Genomic DNA, 21,958 nt, shown 5'->3' on the forward strand with positions numbered 1-21,958 from the left:
CTCATCTATCTCAGTGTTACTTGCTCGCTCTTTCCTACTCATTATTATAATGGGTCATCAGCCAAACGCTCTCTCACCGACGATGTTTCGGAGGGGTTCAGAAGAATTCGGAGGGTGTCGGGAAAACATGGGGGGATCGTAACGCGTAATTAACCATCTTGGTCGCACTTATGGCTGTGTGTTTGTGTTATGAGTACTAAATATATTTTACAAATACAAATTGCTGTTATCCCTTCGATTAGCATAACTGGAGTTGGTCGGTGTTTGTCAGGTGTGGGAGCGTACGTGTCGCCAGACATGACTTCAGCGGCATACTCCATGCGCGCCAAAGTGGCCGGCGGCGCGTTCTCGTGGAGCTCGCGCGGGCCGTGCGCGGACGGCGCGCCCGGGGTCACCACGTGCGCGCCCGGCGGCGCCGTGGCCTCCGTCGCTAGGTAATATCTTCTATGGCCTGTGATTGGTAGAAAGTCGATATTTGTGCGAATTATTCTTTCATGGTGAACTGAAGTAGTGCTCTGGTCTAATTGGGTACTTGACACATGTTGAATATTATAACTAAATTTAGCTAAACGGATAGAAAATGGGCCGTTTATTATAAAAAGATGGAATTTAAAAAGACATTATATTGAGATTATAAAAAAATACAAGGCTTCAAAGCCTAAAAAATCTATCTGTTCTACTTTCAAGTATAAAAGAGATAATTATACCATTCGATTCCTTAAATGTTATTCATCTTCCTTATATTATTCATCAATTAATCTTCCATACATTTAGGACAGACAAAAGTAATGTGACGTCACATCGCATTATCATTTTGTTAGAGGCGTTTTAATCGTCGAGTGCGAGCGTCAGACTAACTCTCATTTCTGACCTTTTTGTTGCTTAGATGCGATGAGTCCTATATAGACATTTGATCCTCAGGACAATCAAGATCGACTGACATTATTTACAAAAAACTGTCAAGTAGCCAATTTAACCTAACGCGGTTATCACACTGATGCGCATTCGCACGTCGCTCCGGTGTATGAGCGTGATAGTGCTATGTATGCGTATATATAGTTCGTGCCAGCCACCATGACGCGCAGATTTGTCAAATCTAACCTTTAATAAAATTAATTACAATAGTCAAGGCACGCGTCTTCGTGGATGACATGATCTATATCAATGTTCCGTTCACACACCGGAGCCGCCTAAAAGCAAGTAGGCTTTTGGCACTTTCAACAGGTGTAGCGGACGAAGGGCTATTATCGTTTGTCCTTGTCATAGTCTAGTTTATGATTACTACTATAGGGACCGTGCGCGTTGGAGGGTCTGCCATCTTGTGGCCTGAATCGGAACCATAAACATGTACATTTACACGTCACGTGTTTTCTTGTGCATAGTAGGTTCTGCCATCTTGTGGGCTACATCGGAACAATAAACATCACATTTACGCCTAGCGCCAAAAATCTGACGGCTCTTGTGCTGCCTCCTACAGTTCATGCACGCTCCATATAAAGTCTGGCAACAATGGTCTGTACTTCACGAATGCACACGTGTAGCGACTTTATATTTATATTTGTCTTGCTTTTATATTGTAAGAAAAATCACTATAATGATATTCTAAAGATACGCTTTTGAGTATCATTTGGACATCCTAGAAAATCTTACTATAGTAATATTGCTTTATCTGTCGTAGGTTCACATTAAAGAATTCTCAACTAATGAATGGCACTTCGATGGCCGCACCTCACGTTGCCGGTATTGTCGGTAAGTGGATTTTTCCAGTACATTGTTGATAAAGTTAACTGACAATTGTGAACCTTATTACCTGGGCAAAACTGAAAGTTCGTATAATGAGCCATTTACAGATGATGCAGTGAAAGAAAAGATTTATTGTTTGAAAATAATAAATTGTTTTGAGGAATTTTTTTTGGATGTGAATAGAAACCAAGCAAAATAAATAAACTAAGTCGCATTATATTAAAGCTTAAATTCAATATCACCTTTCATTTCAGCGGCGCTTATCTCTGGTCTAAAAGCCAAACAGCTTCCATACTCTCCTTACTCAATAAAGAGAGCCATAGAGAATTCTGCAACATTCCTCAATAGCGTGGAGCCGTGGGCGCAGGGCTGTGGCCTTATCAATATTGAAAAGGTAAAATAGTTTTGTACAATTGCCATCAGATATATAGGAGCTGCTGTGGTGGTACAGTATCTGAACACGCCTTTATTTCTAGGGTCTTACGTATCATGCTTAGATTTTTGAGTATTTTAGCAGGTCCGACATATCTCTTTTTTTTTTAATACTACGTCGGTGGCAAACAAGCATACGGCCCGCCTGATGGTAAGCAGTCTCCGTAGCCTATGTACGCCTGCAACTCCAGAGGAGTTACATGCGCGTTGCTGGCTCTAAACCCGCCCCCCTCGTTGAGCTCTGGCAACCTTACACACCGGTAGGAACACAACACTATGAGTAGGGTCTAGTGTTATTTGGTTGCTGTTTTCTGTAAGGTGGAGGTACTTCCCCAGTTGGGCTCTGCTCTAAATCTGGAATGACATCCACTGGCTGTGCCCTACCACACAAAGCGAGATGACATTCACAATGCCCATACCTCTCTTTTGTACGTAGTTTAAGGACGTACCCGGGTCCTAACCGTAACCGGGTTAATGCTCTGTGGGCTTTGATGTATTGTTTAATAAACTAAAACTGAGCACTGACTACCACGATTCTAAAACCATATCTCCAAGTGAAATAGGCGATCATACTAAAGGTTACCATTATTAACCTACCACCTACCTCATTACCTCATTTATATACAGGCAACTTTTATTTGTAGACTTTCGATCACCTCACAACATATCACGCTGAGCCCGAGCGTGACGTCACATTCAGCGTGCAGTGCGGGCCCCACAACGGCAAGGGCATTCTGCTGCGACCCAAATTGAACGATGTGCCCAAGGACATAGGGATCACTATCCAACCGCAGTTCTTGCAGAGCCACCTGGATATGGAGAGTGAGTACCAATGTCTTGGTAGTTGAGTATTTATTGGTTATTTATGGGAGAATAATACTTGAACACTCTTAAAGCTATAAAGTTCAATTTTTGTTGTTGTAGTTTGTACATATTTTTGATTTGAAACTGTAAATATGATTTTTCCCTTTTATCCTTGATTATCAGTGATCGGAACTATGGGAGTAAAACTTTAACAAAACTTGTTAAGCGGACATAAAATAGTGCATACAGCCCTAAAAATATTCATGTCCATAGGGATAGGAATAGTATAGTACTTACAGCCATAAAAATATTTACATTCATAGATATTCGAATATTTTTAAGACTATAAGCACTCTTTTTACGTCCGCTTGATAAGTTTTGTTAAAGTTTTACTCCCATAGTTCCGATCACTGTTGATTATTCCTTTACCCAAGACCTCATTTCGGCAGTTGCCTGATCAGCGACGTGAAAGCGACTAGCGAGTGACTATTATCTCGCTCAAGAAAGGTGTAGATATAGATCCAGTGTGAAAAAATGGATACATAGAATAACCATTAATAGAATAAAGAAGAATAAAGAATAAAAATTCGCTAGTCGCTTGCCAGACGGGCAACTTGCTTTAACTATCTTTACACCCTCCCTTTTTCCCTCCCATCGTCAAAAGGTTGTCAACCTCTTTGCAGTAGCGGTACAGAAGTGGCCAACCTAAAAACTAGTCAATAATATAAATAAGGCGAAGGTGCAACAGGTTAATAATTACTACAGACAGGAATAGTACATTACGATACAAGTGCGAAAAATGGGAAATTCGAAACGAGTGGCGATAAATTAAAACACGACCGAAGGGAGTGTTTTAAATCGACACGAGTTGCGAATTACCTATTCGCACATGTATCGTACAACGTTTTACAGTACATATGGCCCTTTAAATGTTCGACACAGTAACGTAATATGCTACTTCTCGCACTAGTGCTATAAAGTAGCCCCATATGTACTGTAAAAATCATTTTAATTTAGTTCAATATGTATTTCTTATTCCCCTTAGGCCCAACTAAAGAATATGACATGTGTTGTTCAGATGCTGTTTTCATTTTACAACGGTTCTTTGACGGTATGTTCTTTGTTTGGTGATTTTTAGTTAGAGTAGATGCCCAAAACCTTAGACTGGTTTTTCAAAAATCAGTACCGTCAGGAGAAGACTGCCTGAAACATTCTAGTTGAAACAGCAAGTATATTGTATTATGGTTGCGCACAGCGCTCGTCTCTTTTAACACGCGGTCGATGTCAGAAAGCGACATACGCTGTAGTATGTCATTTCACGCGCGACAAGTGCGACCCATCATAAGCTTGCATAAAGAGGTTGCGCTGACGTTACGCTGCTGATTACATTTCAATGATCCTACCAACTTGGTGCACTTTTTTGCGTTCGTGTTTGTAATTTATAATTCTTGATGTCAATTCGGTGACAACCACTGTACTTTTTTTAATCCGATGCATTAGAGTAACAAACAGATACACCAAAAGCTATATAGCCTGACATTTGCAGACAAAACGCTGATACCGCGGCAGATCGACTTCGCCATGAACCTGGCTCTGTCCTGCAACACTGAATGGGTGTCTGCTCCCGCTTTCCTGTCTTTAGCGAATACTCCACGGCCTGTGTCTGTGAGGATACAAACAGCTTCGTTACCATCCGGACCGCATTTTACAAGGTAAATACTAAAACAAGAGACTGTCTTCACTATAAAACTAGGCCTGTCCTGTAAAGCCGCGTGAGTGTCTGCTCCTGCTTTCCTGTCCTTAGCGAATACTAAACAGCCCGTGTCTGTGAAGGTATAGACAGCTTCGTTACCATCCGGACCTCATTTTACAAGGTAAATACTATAACAAGAGACTGTCTTCACTATAAAACTAGGCCTGTCCTGTACCGCCGCGTGAGTGCCTGCTCCTGCTTTCCTTTCCTTAGCGAATACTCCACGGCTCGTGTCTGTGAGGATACAGACCGCAGCGATACCATCCGTAATTCATTTAACAGGGTAAACGCTAAAAGATGCCCCGAGAAACTCACTCTGTTCTAGTACGCCGAGTGAGTGTCTGCTCCCTGTCCTTAGCGAATACTCCGCGGTCTGTCTGTAAGTAAGGAGACATCGCTGCGTTACCATTCAGACCTCATTTTACAAGGTAAATGCCAAGAGACATCACCATGAAACTGGTGTCTCAAGTGGGTACTCGGCGTTGCGAGATAAACCAGTGTATATAGCAGACACCCGTCTGCTCCCATTTTCCTGTACTTAGCGAACACTCCGCGGACAAGGTAAATGCTAAAAGACAAGTCTCATGAAACTCGTGCTGGTCTAGTACGGAGAGTGGGTCTTTGCTCTTGCATTCCTGTCCATGGCGTATTCCGATCGAGGCCTATAGAAGAGAACAAGAGAGATTAGCCGCGTCTGAATTTTGAACCCTTTGTTTTTGGTTACCGTTGATAGCAAGCATTTTTGTGGTCCATGTGATGCTTTACTTCGATAGGGACTTACAAAAGTACACCACACATACCAGCATTGGATCATCTTTGGTGTCCGAGAGATCTCTCCGAGGTCCTACTCAGCAAACATCTTTGATAAGATTCCTTGAGGAGTTGGGTTGGTTGGAATAGCCTACCCGGAACCCTAGGTGCGGAAACCAGCTCGTACTACAATATAATACATTATAACATTAGAAAATCACCTTTGATTAATCAATTAATAACAAATGTTTTTTCCAGTATCGACGCGTACGACACTAACTGCATAGAGAAAGGGCCGGTGTTCAGGATACCTATAACGGTTTTGCAAGCTGAATCGGCGCAGCCCGACTCTAAAGGCTTGCTACTGTCCGAGTCAGCCGTTTACGCGCCGCATACCATCAAGAGGCACTTTATTATACGTGAGTAACTAACAACACATGCAGTAATCACATTTGAAAACTCATGCAATTTTTTATTTTGTTCTCTTGTAATAAGTTCTTTATTTGAACGATTTTTCTGATGCAGTATTTGTGATAAGCAGGGCAAAGTTACATGCAAATCGTCGGGGATAGTGCAATACCGCGCAACTAACAGAGTCGTAAGAGTTCGAAATTCAAACAATGTACAAGGTAATTGGACCTCACTGCATTTGTTAGTTACGCGGTATTGCATTATCCCCGACGAAATGACGACTTAACCCCTCGTGTGCTTAGACACGAATTGATGAATTTTAACAGACCACATACGAGGGGTTAACTAAACTCGGGTATAATGCATTGTATTCGCGATATTTCTTTTATATTCTGAAATTGTTTAAATTAACAATCGTTGTGGGAAATATATTCCGTCTGCCTTATAAATGATTAACCCCTTACCGCATGTAATTAAAAATATTTGTTGAATTTTGAACTTAGTTGTCAATAGAGTTCAATGTCATATCCGCCATATGGCTTTGTATGCGGCATAGCATTTGTGAGTTTAGGTAGCTAGAATAAACTGCTTATTTGTCCCGGGATTCATACCCTAAGGCAGTGAATTGAGAGGTCGAAAGATGGTATGGTAGATCGTAGCCAGTTTAACGATTTCGACGCGGATGAAGTCGCGGACAGAACGAGACATAATAAAAATTAAGCCAATTCAAAGAAAAATCGTTTTAGATTATGTATATTGTTCACAGCGCCTCTAGAAGCGACGTGGGGCGTCCTGAAGCTCACAACCAAAGACAAGGAGCAGACGGGCCGTTTCCTCATCCACACCATGCAGCTGCTGCCACATGAGAGTTGCCGCGCGCACGAGACGCAGAAGATGATCTCAGTCACGGCCGAGGCGCCCGCAGTACACCCCTTCGCTGTGGTGGTAAGTACATATTACACAACAACGCCTCCGTTCGTGCGGTCCCTGGTCTTCGGGTTAGAGATCTCCCGTACAAGTGTCTTTTGATCATTGGCGAATTGTCTCTCTACGCTACACTCTACGCTTGTGTAGTGTCGACGTAACAACTCTTAATCAGCGACGGCATATCACCGCCCGAGCAATGTCATGGACAGATCCCTTTGTTTGGCATAATTATTGAAAGTCATAATGTAATGATAGTCATATTATCATTATTCATAACTCTGAAACCGTTAACTTTTCAGGAATTTCCTTAGGTTATCCAATAGATAGATTAGGCTAGGTTTGTTATAAGGCAATCCTGAAAAGTTACGCGATTCTGAGAAAAAACAAATTATGGCTAACGAAAATCCGGACAAACAATTATTCTTAAAATAAAGTTTTAAGTCATAATGTATTGTTTATGGGTAACAATAGAGACCCTGTCATGGATTATGTTTGTTTATTGCCTGAATTTCGTTTTAGTATGTAACTTCCGGTGGCCTAGCGGTAAGAGCGTGCGACTTTCAATCCGGAGGACGTAGGTTTAAATCCCGGCTCGTACATACCAATGAGTTTTTCGGAATTTATGTACGAAATATCATTTGAAATTTACCAGTTGCTTTTCGGTGAAGGAAAACATCGCGAGGAAACCAGACTAATCCTAATATGGAAGGTCAGATGGCAGTCGGTTTCATAAAAACTAGTGCCTACGCCAATTCTGGGGATTAGTTGTCAAGCTGCTCCCATGAGCCGTGGCAAAATGCCCGGACAACGCGAGGAAGAAGAACCTCCAATGCCGCTGGCAAAATAAGATTATACGGTCTTTATATACCCTGTTTTGCATATACGCATAGACGATTTTTATTAAATATTGGGTTTTGGAGATGATGAATTAAGAATGGTAAAATTACCAAGATTTAATACGTTTTATTAACACTATATTTCGTCTACAGGGCGGCGTAACCTTAGAAGTTGTAATAGCAAAATACTGGGCGAACATAGGATCACTAGAAACCGACTACACCATCGAGCTGCACGGCCTGAAGCCTAGCTGTGGCCCTAAGCTACGATTGTTGGCGTCCGAAGGCCCGCGAGGGACGTCGTTGACGTCACTGCGAATGCAGGACGCCCAGCCTAACGCTAGTCTGAAATACAGCGAACCAGTCATCAGGTAACAAACTATATAGCCATCTTTACAATCTCAATTTATCTTTGTTAGGTTTTTAAATGCTTAGATGCGCTGGTGGCCTAGCGGTAAGAGCATGCGGCTTGCAATCCGAAGGTCGCTGGTTCAAACCCCGGCTCGTACCAATGAGTTTTTCGGAACTTATGTATATTTACCAGTCGCTTTTCGGTGAAGAAAAACATCGTGAGGAAACCGGACTAATCCCAATAACGCCTAATTTACCCTCTGGGTTGGAAGGTCAGATGGCAGTCGCTTTCGTAAAAACTAGTGCCTACGCCAATTCTTGGGATTAGTTGCCAAGCGGACCCCGGCCTCCCATGAGAAAACGCAAGGAAAAAGAAGAGTTTTAAATGCATCCGTACGTTGTACGATGTTGACCGAGCGTTAGCGAAGGTCTTCGTTTCAGCTTGGGCAAAAAATGTTTTCGTATGTGCGGATGTTCAGGAGAACATAGAAATGCTGGTCGCATTTCTTAGCCAATTCTGAGATTCTGTAGTTTTGTGAACAGGTTTGATAGTTAAATAGATTTTGTCGTTTGGTTTTTTGGAGGACGTGCAAAATGGCGAGGATTGGCATAAAAGTCATGAGCGCCAGTAAGGTCTTTGTCGCTTAAGACCATAGTGAGTTCGCTGTGATAATGTCACAAAGAAGTAAGTGTTCTTCACTTTAACAATTTGTAAGCTTATCGCAAGGTCTACAGCTCACAGAGCCACTAATAAGTAGCGGTACCGTTTGAGATTAAAACCACATACACATAAATGACTAGCATTATTCAACGGCCATTCTCAATAAATATGTGTGTGCTCTGTGAAAACAAATTTAACAAGTAATCTAATGTAATCTCTATTCAGGCCGTCGGAATCAAAATTGTCGCCGCTAACATCTAGAGATGTAGTCCCCCCAAGCCGGCAGATCTACCAACTTATCAACACTTACAACTTCCACATCGCTAAGGCTACCGAGGTAACTATTTTGCACGTGTGTTGTTATGAAAATCTTAAATCTCATGTCAAAGAGATTTTAAAATAAGCTGTGACCTAAATAGAAACGGAGTATGGATAAATATACAATCAGTAAATTAGGCTCTATAGCCATTATCTTTGAATACGTCAACATGAGTGAGGTGAACCTAATTGTTGTGTATGATCCAAGAATGATCAGTGGGCGATATTAATAAAGTTTAATATATATATTTTTTTTCTGTATTTAATTAAGTTATAAAACCATGTCAATACATTTTTTAATGTTTGCAGGTATCACCAATAGTATCTCCACTATGTGACATGTTGTACGAGTCGGAGTTTGAAGCACAGATGTGGATGTTATATAACAGCTGTAAGCAGCTCATGTTTGTAGGGGATGCGTATCCTTCCAAGGTTAGTAATTTAGACGCTGAGTATGAACAATTACTTACATTGACTCGCCATTAGGCGGGTCCACACGGCGAGCATACGCGCGGGGCAATTTCCTCGCGCACAAAACGGCCAGTGTAGACGTGCCTCGGCCGAGGCGACGCGCTCAGGCGAGTAATAACGCGCGTGTGGACCCGCCTATTTTCTATCTGTATCGCACGCGAATAATAAAGTTGCTGTCCCACTCGTATTGGCATTGACCACCGGCATAATAGGCAGGACAGCAATATAAGCTTCGCGAAGTCAACACATAGGGGCACTTATGACACTTAAATGTAATGAAATAAATGATTAACTTCATTCCTATACTCTGTATCTTTAGGCATTTAAATAAAAGTAAACAGAATCTACCCTCAAATTACTCCTTAAGCCAGGGTAGATGAAAACATTATATGATCAAATAATGTAGGTTAAAGTCGGGTCGTTCAGTGACACATCCAGGCGGTTAACCAGTAAATGTTAAAACTACCTGAAAATGTACAAATTGTTTGTTTACTTTTATTTAAAAACCTAAATAAATAAAGTATAGTTGTGTGAAATCCATAAAAATACTAATAGCAACAATATTCTTCCAGTATTCAGTGAAACTCGAGAAGGGCGACTACGTGCTCCGATTGAATATCCGGCACGAGAACAGATCGTTGTTAGACAAACTGCAAGAGTTACCGGTGACGATACAGCAGCGGTTACCGCAGCCGATTTCGCTGGACGCCTACTGTACTAGAGCTCAGGTTAGTTGAACACTTTATATGGTATACATGCTCTGTGATATACACACCCCGGTTTGAAGGGAGTCATTTGGTTTGAAGTATAATAAGTAAAATGGATATGTATAGTGCGAGAAGAAGTAAAACTTAATCAATGTTGATAAAATTTGACGACCGGTCTGGCCTCGTGGGCAATGACCCTGCCTATGAAGCCGTTATCCCGGGTTCAAATCCTGGTAAGGGCATTTATTCGTGTGATGAGCATGGATATTTGTTCCTGAGTCATGGGTGTTTTCTATGTATTTAAGTATTTATAAATATTTATATGTTATATATAACGTTGTCTAAGTACCCTCGACACAAGCCATATTGAGCTTACTGTGGGACTTAGTCAATTTGTGTAATAATGTCCTATAAAAAAAAATGACGTAATACATCACCGTTATAACCTCGTAAGGCCCAACGTCCTACGTATATGACTTATTCAGTTCGATGAAATTTAAACCGTACCCAATTGGAAAAGTGTTGCATTTGTTTTGTTTCGTTCAATTTTCAAACAAAATAAAATCAACTGTTTTCATCAATTTTGGATTTTTCATATGTATGGCTCAGCCTTAGGAGGTAAAAGTCAATTCACCAGTCTTCATTATTATAATCGATCTTACAAATTAAATGTTTATAATGCGTCTCAATTTAGTTGCTAATAATTCGCTATTCAAAGAACAGAAACATAATAAGTTTTTACATGTCTCTGTTTAGCCCGATGGTTGACTGGTAGAGAACACCATTAGGCATATTTGTACATTATTTTTGTATTTTGTGCAATGTAGGACCCAACCCTATTTTGCAAAAGGAAATCAGATTTCTATTAAATTATGATATTAATTTTAGGCTTTGACCAGTGGCAAGAAGTTGAGCTCAGCGTCCGTCCCCAGCGGAGCCATTCTACCGGTCTACTTCGCGCCAGTGCCTTCCGACAAGTAAGTTTTATACCAATATCTAACTAAATAAGGGGTCATTACATTATTCATATTCAACATCCTTTACATATTGTTAAAGATTTTAATGGTGCGTCTAGATCTGGTAAATTTCACGCGAGTATGCTCGAATTTTTTTAAAAAGTGCGCCTAATTAGCGCAACTCATGCAATAAATGTACAAAGCGTGCAATCTACAGTAAACTAGCGTGTAATACAACAAACATACGATGCGCAGTTTAACAGAACAACTCGCACCCATTGACCAGATTTTTTTTTATTTACTTATTTAATAACACAAATAATACAGGTACATTTTAAAAATAATCACAGCATACAAAGCCCCTTACTCTAATAATATCTTATAAGTAGATTTATTATATACATTAAGCTATGGAGTATTTCATTTCACGAAGTCGGCAGTCTTGATTCTTATTATAAGGTTGTTAGTGTCTAGATCGCGATATGAGACATTCCTATAAATGTGACGTACATATAACCCTCACCCAATAAAAATAAGTCATCAGATTTTTCATAACAAAATGATACGTGTGAAAATACAAATAATTTATATGAAAAGCTATAAGCATGATGTATATTTATTTCCATGGCGTATTTCCGTATTTCCAGAATAAGTCGTTCCAACCTAACCATAGGCCACACCCTAACCGGCACAGTGACGTTCGCCAAAGACGAGCTAGGCCGTAAAGTAGACTCCTATGATCTGCAATATGTGGTCTGTGAACCCCCGAAGAGGACCACCAACAACAATAGAGATAAGGAGAAGACCAAACCGAGCGAGGACTACATGGAGGCCAGCAAGGAGTTTATGACCAACTGGTTGACTAAGTTAGGTGAGTTCTATCAAAGCGAATTTAGTATAAAGGCGTATTGTCAAAGTAAATTTTGTAGTCAACTGAATTTACTGCCATCTTTCGAAATAGGATTAAAACTCTTAGAACGACATATGACTATTTGACCCATGTTCTTTCACTGATATGTGTTAGATATCAAACGGTCTCGCCATCTACTCGAGCATAAATTTTTCTTGATTTTCGCGGCACGGTGTTTACTTCGATTTATTTATCGTAAAAATCAAAATACCAAAATGTGTCTGACAAAAAACCATAAATAGATGGCGCTACAATACCTAGAATACTTGGAAAAAATCTAATCATAGACAGCGCACTTCACTCCGTCAATAACGCTTAGGTTCTTAGCTACTCTAGCGCTACTCTGGAGAGATTTGGAACTATTATTTATAGCTGACAGCTGGACACTTGCAACAATTCTGCCTAAGGAGTTTCTCTTCGTTGCCTCTACCTTCCATATCTATGGAGTTATAATATATCTTGAGTTCTATTAACACTAAGTACCACACCGTGCTGCCTGATGATTCGTAACAATACACAATATACACATAGATAATATAGTGATGAAATTAACAATTGAGTGAAAGAAATACACATTGTATAATTTCAATCGTTTACAGTTTCAATACATTGAGTGGGCTTTTATATTTAACTATTTAATAAATATTTTTTTAACACATATATTTTACTATTTTTTTAGAGGGTGACAAATTAGAGCAAGTGTATGAAGAAGTATTAGAAAAGTTCCCGGGATACCTCGGAGCTCATATTGCATATTTACACGGCATCGACTCGCCTACGGATCCGAAAAAGTGAGTATATAGTGTTATTTATTTATTTATACAAGGAATTCCAACAGCTGTAAAAGATACATTAAACTTTTTAGACAGTTATACAATAAGAATGTTACAAAATAGCGCGGTTTTAATATTCGATGCAATGCCAATTCGTAACAGACTGGATCGAGCATAAATATCTATACTCGCCGGTAACAAGCGATACAACAAGAGAAATTCAGTCCAACAGGATTATCATGCACTGGACTAACCTTAGGCTGCGGCAATGGTGGAATCCTCTCGATGTGACTGGTTCTTCTTACGTTTAGCACCTTCTCTTCTTTCACACGCCTGCCGGCGGTACGATTAACAGTCTTAGGCCTTTTGTCACGCATGATATAACACTAAAACACTTAGGTTTGGAGGCTTAATCCATAAAAATCCTATTTAAATGGATAGCGGTCGATCCGCACGCCTCGTGCGTTTCGTTAGTTGTATGTAGAATCTTGGTGTAAACTATTTCGTCGGGTAAGAAACGAACGTGTAGATTTAGATCCCGAGTTGATGAAATAAATACATGTCTCATTGATCACTTACTATAGGGACCGAACAAGTTGGAGGATCTGCCATCTTGTGACCTAAATCGGAAACTTAAACTTGACATTTACACTTAGCGCCAACAATCAAGGGGATCCTATGCTGCCCCCTACAGTTCATGCGCATTCCATTAACTGCCAACAAGAGTTTAAGAAGAGGAATCACTCTAAAAAAAATCTCTACCTTCGCTTCTAGGACAGCTGCCTAAATCGACTTAAAATGTGACTGAGAAATCAATATCACAATGCAGACATAAATAAATCCTAGAGTTGAAATACGAATAACTACTTAGTACTATTACGACAGTGGCAAAGTCAACAGGCAAAAAAATAATTTGAAAATACTGCCTTATTCATAAACGTGTACTAAAGTTGAAAAGCCTCTTATTATCGTTTGTCTCTTTCCATCATACCGATACGTCGAAAGGGACAAACGATTATTAGCGACTTGTCAACTTTAGTAGACGTTTATGAATAAGGGGGATAGTCGTTATCGACAACACGTGTAAACTGATATTCCGTTGAACAGACTCCCCAACGCCGACGAAGAGACCGACGTGACGACGGCGTGGTGCGAGCAGCTCGTCGCCGCCGCCGACAAGGTCATCAAGCAGATCGACCAGGAGAAGCTGCTCGCCTATCTCGGCATGAAGAACGATACTAGAAGCGACGCCACCAAAATTAAACAGTAAGTATTGTGTAGCCGCCGTGCAGGTCAGGATCTCGACGACTCAAATAAAACTTCGATTTATAATGAAGTGTTAGGTATAATCTTCCAAAAGGTACTTGTTTACAAGGGTTCTTGCCAAAACGGTTAAATGTAGAAAGTGGGTGTTGATAGTATGGAGGTTGATGAAAGAGTGATTTGCAATATTTGATCGGTACAAAAGGTGTTTTAAATTTAGATGCTTCTAATTGGCCGCGATACAAAATATGTGGAACGCTCCTATTGGTACTTTTGAAAAGCCTCCGAATACTAGCCGAGCCCGACGGCTAGTATTCGGATTTTTATATAATAATAAGTTGCATTCGCAACATATTGGGGTAGACTTTTCAGCGCCGTTTTGGTGTTGGACGAGATAGGATGACGCGTTACAGCCAGCTATATATCGTGTCATTCACGAAGACGCGTGCCTTGACTTATATTGTCATGTTATTAAAGGTTAGATTTGACAAATCTGCCCGTCATCGTGGATGACACGAACTATGGAGATAATCAGAATCAGTTTCGTTTTACATCAACATGCTTTCTTTTCATGATTCATCCCACATCACGCATATTAGTATAAGGGTAAAGTCGGATATTAGGGCACTTTTTGGGTTTTGCTAAGTATGCTGAAAGTTTTTTTTAAGGGATTACGATGTTTGTATCGTAACACTTTGTTTCTTTGCTTGCACTGAGAAAATATCAATTACCTTAAGTCCTTGAGCACATCACAATCAAGAAATTATAATTTTTATAACTTCAAAACCCTCCTCCTTTTGGCTGGCAAATTTAGATCTCGCGGAGTTCAGTTGACTAGCTAATGAAGTAATAAACCGGCCAAGAGCATGTCGGGCCATGCTCAGAGTAGGGTTCCGTAGTTACTCTTCCGTCACAATAAGCTAAACTGGAGCTTAAAGTATGGTAGATTGTTAACCAAGGGATGAACTGTGGGTGTTCGTCTTTTTACTATGAAGGGGAAACTTTTTGCGATAACTCAAAAACAGCTAAACTGATCATATCCGCTATAGTTTTCATTTAATGTCTTTCTTAAGTTCTACTTCCAAAATTTTTATCATATTTTTTGGACCTATGGTTCAAAAGTTAGAGGGGGGGGACACATTTTTTTTTCTTTCGGAACAATTATCTCCGAATATATTCACTTTATCAAGAAATCTTTGTTGAAGACCCCTATTAGTTTTGAAAGACCTTTCCAACGATATCCCACACTGTAGGGTTGAAGCAAAAAAAAATGTTCACCCCCACTTTACGTGTAGGGGAGGTACCCCAAAAAAAATTAAATTTTTAGATTTTATTGTACGACTTTGTCGGCTTTATTGATTTATATATCCATGCCAAATTTCAGCTTTCTAGCACTAACGACCACGGAGCAAAGCCTCGGACAGACAGACAGACGGACATGGCGAAACTATAAGGGTTCCTAGTTGACTACGGAACCCTAAAAAGTGCTGTCTAAACTTATCCAGTTACAAACTTATACAGTTAGAAAGCCTAAGAACACTGTTACTCAATGAAAACCATAACTTGCGACAGATCTAATCATAACCCTTGGTATATTAAATCAGTAGATGGTTATTGGCTCATCATAATTATATTGACAAGCTTGCCTTTTTAGTTCAGTAGTTATCGAAACAATACCTTATCTTTTATTTCAGGGAGCATGAAAAACAACGCGGCTACTTGATCGATGCGCTCTGCAGAAAAGGTACCGCGCTGTGTCGCCTCAAGGCTCTAGCGCAGAGCCCCGCCGCCAAGGACAAGCTACTGGCGCAGCTCACCGCCAATATGGCCGACTTGCTCAAGTTCACCGACCTCACCGATGCCAAGGTGGGTATCATATATCGAGTAGCAGGTACTACATAATAATAATTCAGCCTATATACGTCCCACTGCTGGGCACAGCCCTCCTCTCATGTGCGAGAGGGCTCGGGCTATAGTCCCCACGCTAGCCCAATGCGGATTGGAGACTTCACATACACCTTTTTAAATTTCTTCGCAGATGTATGCAGGTTTCCTCACGACGTTTTCCTTCACCGAAAAGCTAGTGGTAAATATCAAATAATGATGATGATTAATGGGAATGAAGTGATGATGATGATAGGTAGTACATAGATGGTGCTTTTGTATCTTCATCTTGAGTCTAAAGTTTCCTTCAAGCGCATGTATATTGTTACGTACAAGTTTACGCTTTGGCCTATAATTGACGCGAAACGGCGTATTGTACAGCAACATTTTAATACAAGGTAAGCCTGACGAACAGAGTAACCTACAGTTAACATGTTTATAATTTGTATCTCCGTTACAAACTCTCGGATTTTTGAGTCCGGTCAATTATAAGGCGTGCGTGGGGATATAGATCCAATACTTAGAGGCCGTTTGGAGAGCTTTGATGCCATGTAGAACGCCTGCTGGAAGCCATTCGTGGGTACATAAATAGATACCCATAAACCGGTTTCAGCAGGCATTTGAGGCTATTGTAGAAAAATGCAAAGAGTCCTGGTCTATGGTTTAAATTTGGGTGGAAAATAAGACGAGCACCTGCCATAACATTGTGATATACAGTGTTATCAAGGCAGGCGGTGACTCGCCAATCGCTAGATGGTCACCTGGTGCGCCATCGTAACGATGGCCGGTGCAACTCCGGCGTGAGCGGCACCGGGGTGTCGAGAGGTGTGCTGCGCTTTCTCCGAAGCCACTCGCGGCGTTATGCCCTTTAACACTTCCACCCCTGGACCATATAGCTCTAACAACTCTTCTCTGGACAGCCAATTAAGACAAGCTAGAGCTGAGAGTATTACGGGTCCCCTTGGGGTTCCACTCCGACCGACGAAGGCACACCGGAGACGGAGACCCTGACCGACTCTAGAGCACTCCGTGGGGTCGTGACTAATTAGTATTATTATTATGATCCCAGGCGATCCACTACGGCGTCTGGCACTGCTTCACCCTCAAGCACTGGGGCCGCGCCATCAAGCTGCTCGCCAAGATCCAGGAGGAGCGGCCCTCGCGCGAGCTGGACGAGCGCCTCGTGCAGGCCTACGGGCAGCTCGGCTGGGACTACCTAGTGCGCTACACGCAGCTGTCCGTCCCGATCAAGTACCCCAGTGCCTACCGTCCGTTCTAAACGTTTACTGTACCGATATCCAAGATTACCGCCGCGTGATACGGAAGATGCATACAAACAACGGGGCCTAGTCAAGATGACCATATCGACAACCGCCAATTGAAAAGTAAACATGTGGTACGAAGTGCCGTGATCATTTTCTTACGTTATTTAAGTTTCGTTTGACGTTTTCTAGAAGGACATTCTACAGCAATCTCATTCCCCTGGCTATCCATATTCGCATTTATGCAATTCCCAGGATTGCGCTCAGTAGTTATGGTTGTAGTGTAAAGTGGCATCCCCTGGTAATTTGCGAATAAGTATCTACAGGGGAAACAGAGGAATGAGATATTTGTAGAATGACCCACAAACTGTTACTTGGCTAGACCTCAGCTAGAATTACCTAAAATAATTAAATATATATATAGACAGAAGATGTCTTTTCTCAATTTTATTATAAAACTAAAAACTCACTTCATAAGCTTAAGCGTATCGAAAAATGCGATTAAGTTCAGAAACTTAGTCAGAAATTTAGTCTAAATAATACAAGACACTGTGTGACATAGGCTCATCAGCTAAATAGCTGCTCGCCTATAATTATATAATAATAAATATGATTTATTTATCAATTGACAATCTGAATCGCCATCGCCATTAAAAACGCACAAAATTTAGCTTAGTGTAGAATTATATCAAGCTCCTTTCAAACGTAATATTTATGTAAAACAATAATTGTTAAACGTATTGTACATTTTCGCACGATGCAAGTGACACGAGCTTGCGAAGGTTACCTTTCAGTGCCTAATACTCGAGATGCTTAAACTATTTTGATTTCATTTCATAGGAACGTATTTGCAAGTTATATGTATTGTATGCATAAACCCTTTTTTCATATATAAATATCTAGTAGTAATTGGAGTCCGAGTATTATGCACTGTCTTTTTTATGAAATATTGAATGTACATACCTTATTTTTTGTACACACCATAAACTTTAAACAGATGTATCCAAATAAATATTGTTCAGTATTGCTAGCGCAAAAAAATGCCTGAAATGTCGGTTGCGGATAGTGCGTATATATGTTTTAAAGACAAGATTAGATAAAATATTACCTGCCCATATAATAAAACAGTAGAAATAGCATTGATACATTATATTGTAGATTAGTTATGGAAGTACATGTTTTCATTGAAGTGTTCATGAGGTTTTTAGACTTTACGCTAAGCTCATTAGAGTATAAACTATATTAAAATTGTTTCCGTGTCACCACTTCATTGCCTTCGATTGCAATTTATATATCGTGTCATTCACGACGACGCGAGCCTTGACCCGTATAGCCATTGTATTAAAGGTTATATTTGACAAGTCTGCGCGTCATTGTGGATGACACGAACTATAATAAACCTAATAAATTAATATTGTATTAACCGGAATCTGTAAATTATACAAAGCTTAGAAATAATTGGAAAGAAGAAAAAATAACTGTCTCTGAGGTACCGAAACTCGTTTCGTAGCAGAGTTGGCAGAGCAAGAGGCTAGTGATACAGATACGCGAGTTCAAGTCTCGCCCGAGACATTGAATTACACTTTTCATTTATTTCTAAGTTTTTCGATCTTTTGTTACCTTTCGTTTCATTTACTTATATTAATTGTAGAAGAGTAAAGTCAGGGTGCTTTTTGTTTATGCTCAAACACTATTATTTGTAAACATTCAACATGTTTCTTAACCTTTTGAACGCCAAGAACACCTGAAGTCGTTACTTGTCGTACTACAGCGCCAAGGACAACTATAGGTGTTAGGCGGACGCTGTCAAAGTAACCTTCACACTTCCGAGTAAGGTTTACATTAAGCTCCCTTGCGTACCTTGGCATTTGAGTGATGTTTATGACATAAAGCGTTCAAAGGGTTAAAGGTGATCGCGGCCGGCAAAACGTCCCACTTTGTCGCTGGCCATAAGGACACCTTTTCAGGTTATTTGTATAAAGATCCAAGCAAGTCTCGTCCTTATGGCAAGCGACAAATTGGGACGTTTTGCCGGCCGTGGTTACAAATCGTTAAGACTATATTTTAACAACGTAAATAACATTGTTCGTAAGAAAACTTGCCAGTATTGTGACAAATGTAATGTTAATATTTTTTATTCTGTTCTATTGCAATTTCATTTTTTATATTTGACAGTCTTTGTCATATTATGCAATGCTATTGACCCTTAACCCCTTAACGCATGTTATAAAAATACTTTGTTTAAATTTAAATTTTAATAACTGTCAATAGATTTGAATATTATATCTGCCATATGTTTTTGTATGCGGTAACGGGTTAAGTTATATTTTATTGTCGAAATTGTAAACGAATGACCTCACTAGTGTAATAAAAAATTATATTGTATTACACCGAATCGAAAATTAAGCAATATTTTACATAGATTATATGAATAAAGGCAGATGCACAAGGCAGAACATACCTGCCAACTTCAACATGCTTTTATCGGACCTTATATCTTTCCAAAAAGGTACGTATTGCTACTTTAAGTCACGAACCCGCCACTAATAAACCGCTGCCATACAATTGAAGTCCAGCTCTCATTTTAAAATTATTGTTTAAACTTGAGCAAGGAAATAGAGCATGTAAAACTTCTACTTGCTCTAATTTCTTTGTATTACAATTTAGAGCAACGGAAACTAAAGTCAGACCAAGCTAACTTCGCATTTTAAACGTAATAATTTAAAATAACACTTGCACAGTCTGTGCTATCAAAATCGCTGTCGAGTTAGCTTAATCTGACAGTACTAGACATAATCGAACGAGCGAGAAAAGCGAAGTGAAGTTCTTACATTCAACTCTAAACACGCGGCTGGGTACGGACACTGTATAAAGCGTCCTTAGGGTCCTTTAGATTGGCTTACGTTGGCTCAATTACTGTATTTATTTATTATGTATTTAATATGTATATGGTGTGTCCTATTTTATTAACCATTTATAAGGCGGTGTCAGGAATGAATTTTGCAAAATTGAACCCTATCACTTTGAAATAAAGTTCAAAATCAGATGGGATATATATTCCCTCTGCCTTATAAAGGCTTATTCGGAAATTTTTTATACCTACAAATCTGTTGGACTTGGACTATATAATTCTTCTTTTTACAAGTAGGAAAAGGGTAAACAATCTTGACATGTCTTTTTTTATTGAAAAACTCTTTAAAAAATAGTTATAGTAATTATTACTTAGGAGACCAAAAGAATGTCAATCATATACATATACATGGTGACTTTCAAAAGTGTTTTTGAATAAAAATACACGTCATGATTGTTTATACTTTTTTTAATGCTAAAAAAACGTAGTCGAAGAGTTCACAAGAACCACGAAAAAGACGACGGGTTAATTTCAACTTGAAAAAAAAGTATATCGCCTTCAAGTCATATAAGGTGCTTACCACAAGGCGCAAGGGTTTTAGTTTGGTAAATAGAATCTTATAAACGGACGTTCACATACATCTTTTGGGAATTGATAAAATGAAAGTTGTAAGTAAATTATGTATGTATGTCACTTTATTGCACATAAACAGATTAACATAAAACAGACAAAACAAAACAAAAAAAATGTTATGTACAAAGGCGAACTTATCTCTAAAAGGGATCTCTTCCAGCTAACCTTTGAGAAAATGCGAAAGGATCAAACACTAACAGGTGAAAGACAAATCAATATTTACATTAGCAATATGAGAATGTTGGATACACATAAAAGTAGCACGAGAGCAATCAATAATAATAAAATAAAATAAAGTAAAATAAAAATAAATTATCATTGTTTTATAAATATATTATGAAATGTAATTGAATTTTACTTGAAATATGTAGTTTTTCTATTTAGGCCGCGTTCCCACTATGTCGTAACGACAGTCGTGCGTCGTAGGCAGGGGCGTAGCTACCGCCGTATCTGCCGTATCAATTATACGGGGCCCCCGGGCCACGGGGGCCCCCAACGTACGTTTTTGTGAGAAATCTTTACCCTTCCTAAGGGCCCCCAAACAAATTTTTATACGGGGCCCCGCCAAGGCACGCTACGCCACTGGTCGTAGGCTGTACATTTAAATGGAGGTGTTCACATATATAACGGTAATCGTCCTGTGGTCGCTTGTACATTCATTTCACTAAAGACTGTCTGTTGTTACGATATAGTCGGAACGCGGCCATACGTATTTATTTCCACAATGAGCAATAATTAAACTTATTTTTTATGGTTATTGTATATTCAAACACTGTGTTTGTTGCGAAGGGGCTAAATGCCGTTAACACATTCACTGCCGAGAACACGTATGTGTTCATTTTGTACCAGAAACGGGGCACCCGGCACCGAAAGTGTTAAGATGAGCTGGAATGATAATTGAATTAGACGTTGCGTCAGCTCGAGAAGGCCCTCTGTACAGTCAGCATCAAATACTTTGTAGCAGTCAAAGTGGCCAAATAGTTCGGTACACCATATATTTAGTATGGTGTACCGAACTATTTGGCCACTTTGACTGCTACAAAGTATTTGACGCTGACTGTACCACTATACCTTGTCTTACCATAGGATCAACAAACAAACACATGTTATAAACATTATAGAAATTCAGTATAGTATTATAAATCAATTTTTATAATTATTAGTGTACAACTAATCTAAAACCCATTAGATGTCCTTGGGAGTTAATCTCCCCAAATTTAAGGAGATTTTTATACAATATTGTAGTAGTTAATATTGTGCTT

General features: G+C 39.7%; 1 protein-coding gene across 2 annotated transcripts; it reads left to right on the top strand.

Annotated features, from left to right (window-relative positions):
- The first annotated feature begins 35 nt into the window (after nucleotides 1-35).
- On the top strand, nucleotides 36-20,956 carry LOC133519228 (tripeptidyl-peptidase 2-like). Of its 2 annotated transcripts, XM_061853220.1 has the most exons (17): nucleotides 36-434; nucleotides 1,679-1,749; nucleotides 1,998-2,137; nucleotides 2,820-2,997; nucleotides 4,526-4,691; nucleotides 5,741-5,901; nucleotides 6,660-6,838; nucleotides 7,810-8,027; nucleotides 8,894-9,005; nucleotides 9,296-9,418; nucleotides 10,030-10,185; nucleotides 11,053-11,141; nucleotides 11,768-11,991; nucleotides 12,710-12,821; nucleotides 13,911-14,069; nucleotides 15,761-15,932; nucleotides 17,020-20,956. In XM_061853220.1, the coding sequence occupies exons 1-17, from the start codon at nucleotides 190-192 to the stop codon at nucleotides 17,227-17,229; spliced, it is 2,715 nt and encodes a 904-aa protein (XP_061709204.1). In that variant the 5' UTR covers nucleotides 36-189; the 3' UTR covers nucleotides 17,230-20,956. The 2 variants fall into 2 exon arrangements, with proteins under 2 accessions (XP_061709204.1, XP_061709205.1); XM_061853221.1 differs by lacking the exons at nucleotides 36-434; nucleotides 1,679-1,749; nucleotides 1,998-2,137 and having other exon boundaries at nucleotides 2,871-2,997; nucleotides 4,512-4,691.
- The last annotated feature ends 1,002 nt before the right edge of the window (nucleotides 20,957-21,958 follow it).

The sequence above is a fragment of the Cydia pomonella genome, chromosome 6 (genome assembly GCF_033807575.1).
Source record: "Cydia pomonella isolate Wapato2018A chromosome 6, ilCydPomo1, whole genome shotgun sequence".
In the NCBI taxonomy this organism is placed as follows: Eukaryota; Metazoa; Arthropoda; class Insecta; order Lepidoptera; family Tortricidae; genus Cydia; species Cydia pomonella.

Excerpts from the sequence above, each read along its gene's own strand:
- LOC133519228 (XM_061853220.1), top strand. The coding sequence starts at position 190 with ATGAGTACTAAATATATTTTACAAATACAAATTGCTGTTATCCCTTCG. Across the intron at positions 2,998-4,525 it reads GAGCCACCTGGATATGGAGA|ACAAAACGCTGATACCGCGG; the intron begins GTGAGTACCAAT and ends TGACATTTGCAG. Across the intron at positions 9,006-9,295 it reads ACATCGCTAAGGCTACCGAG|GTATCACCAATAGTATCTCC; the intron begins GTAACTATTTTG and ends TAATGTTTGCAG.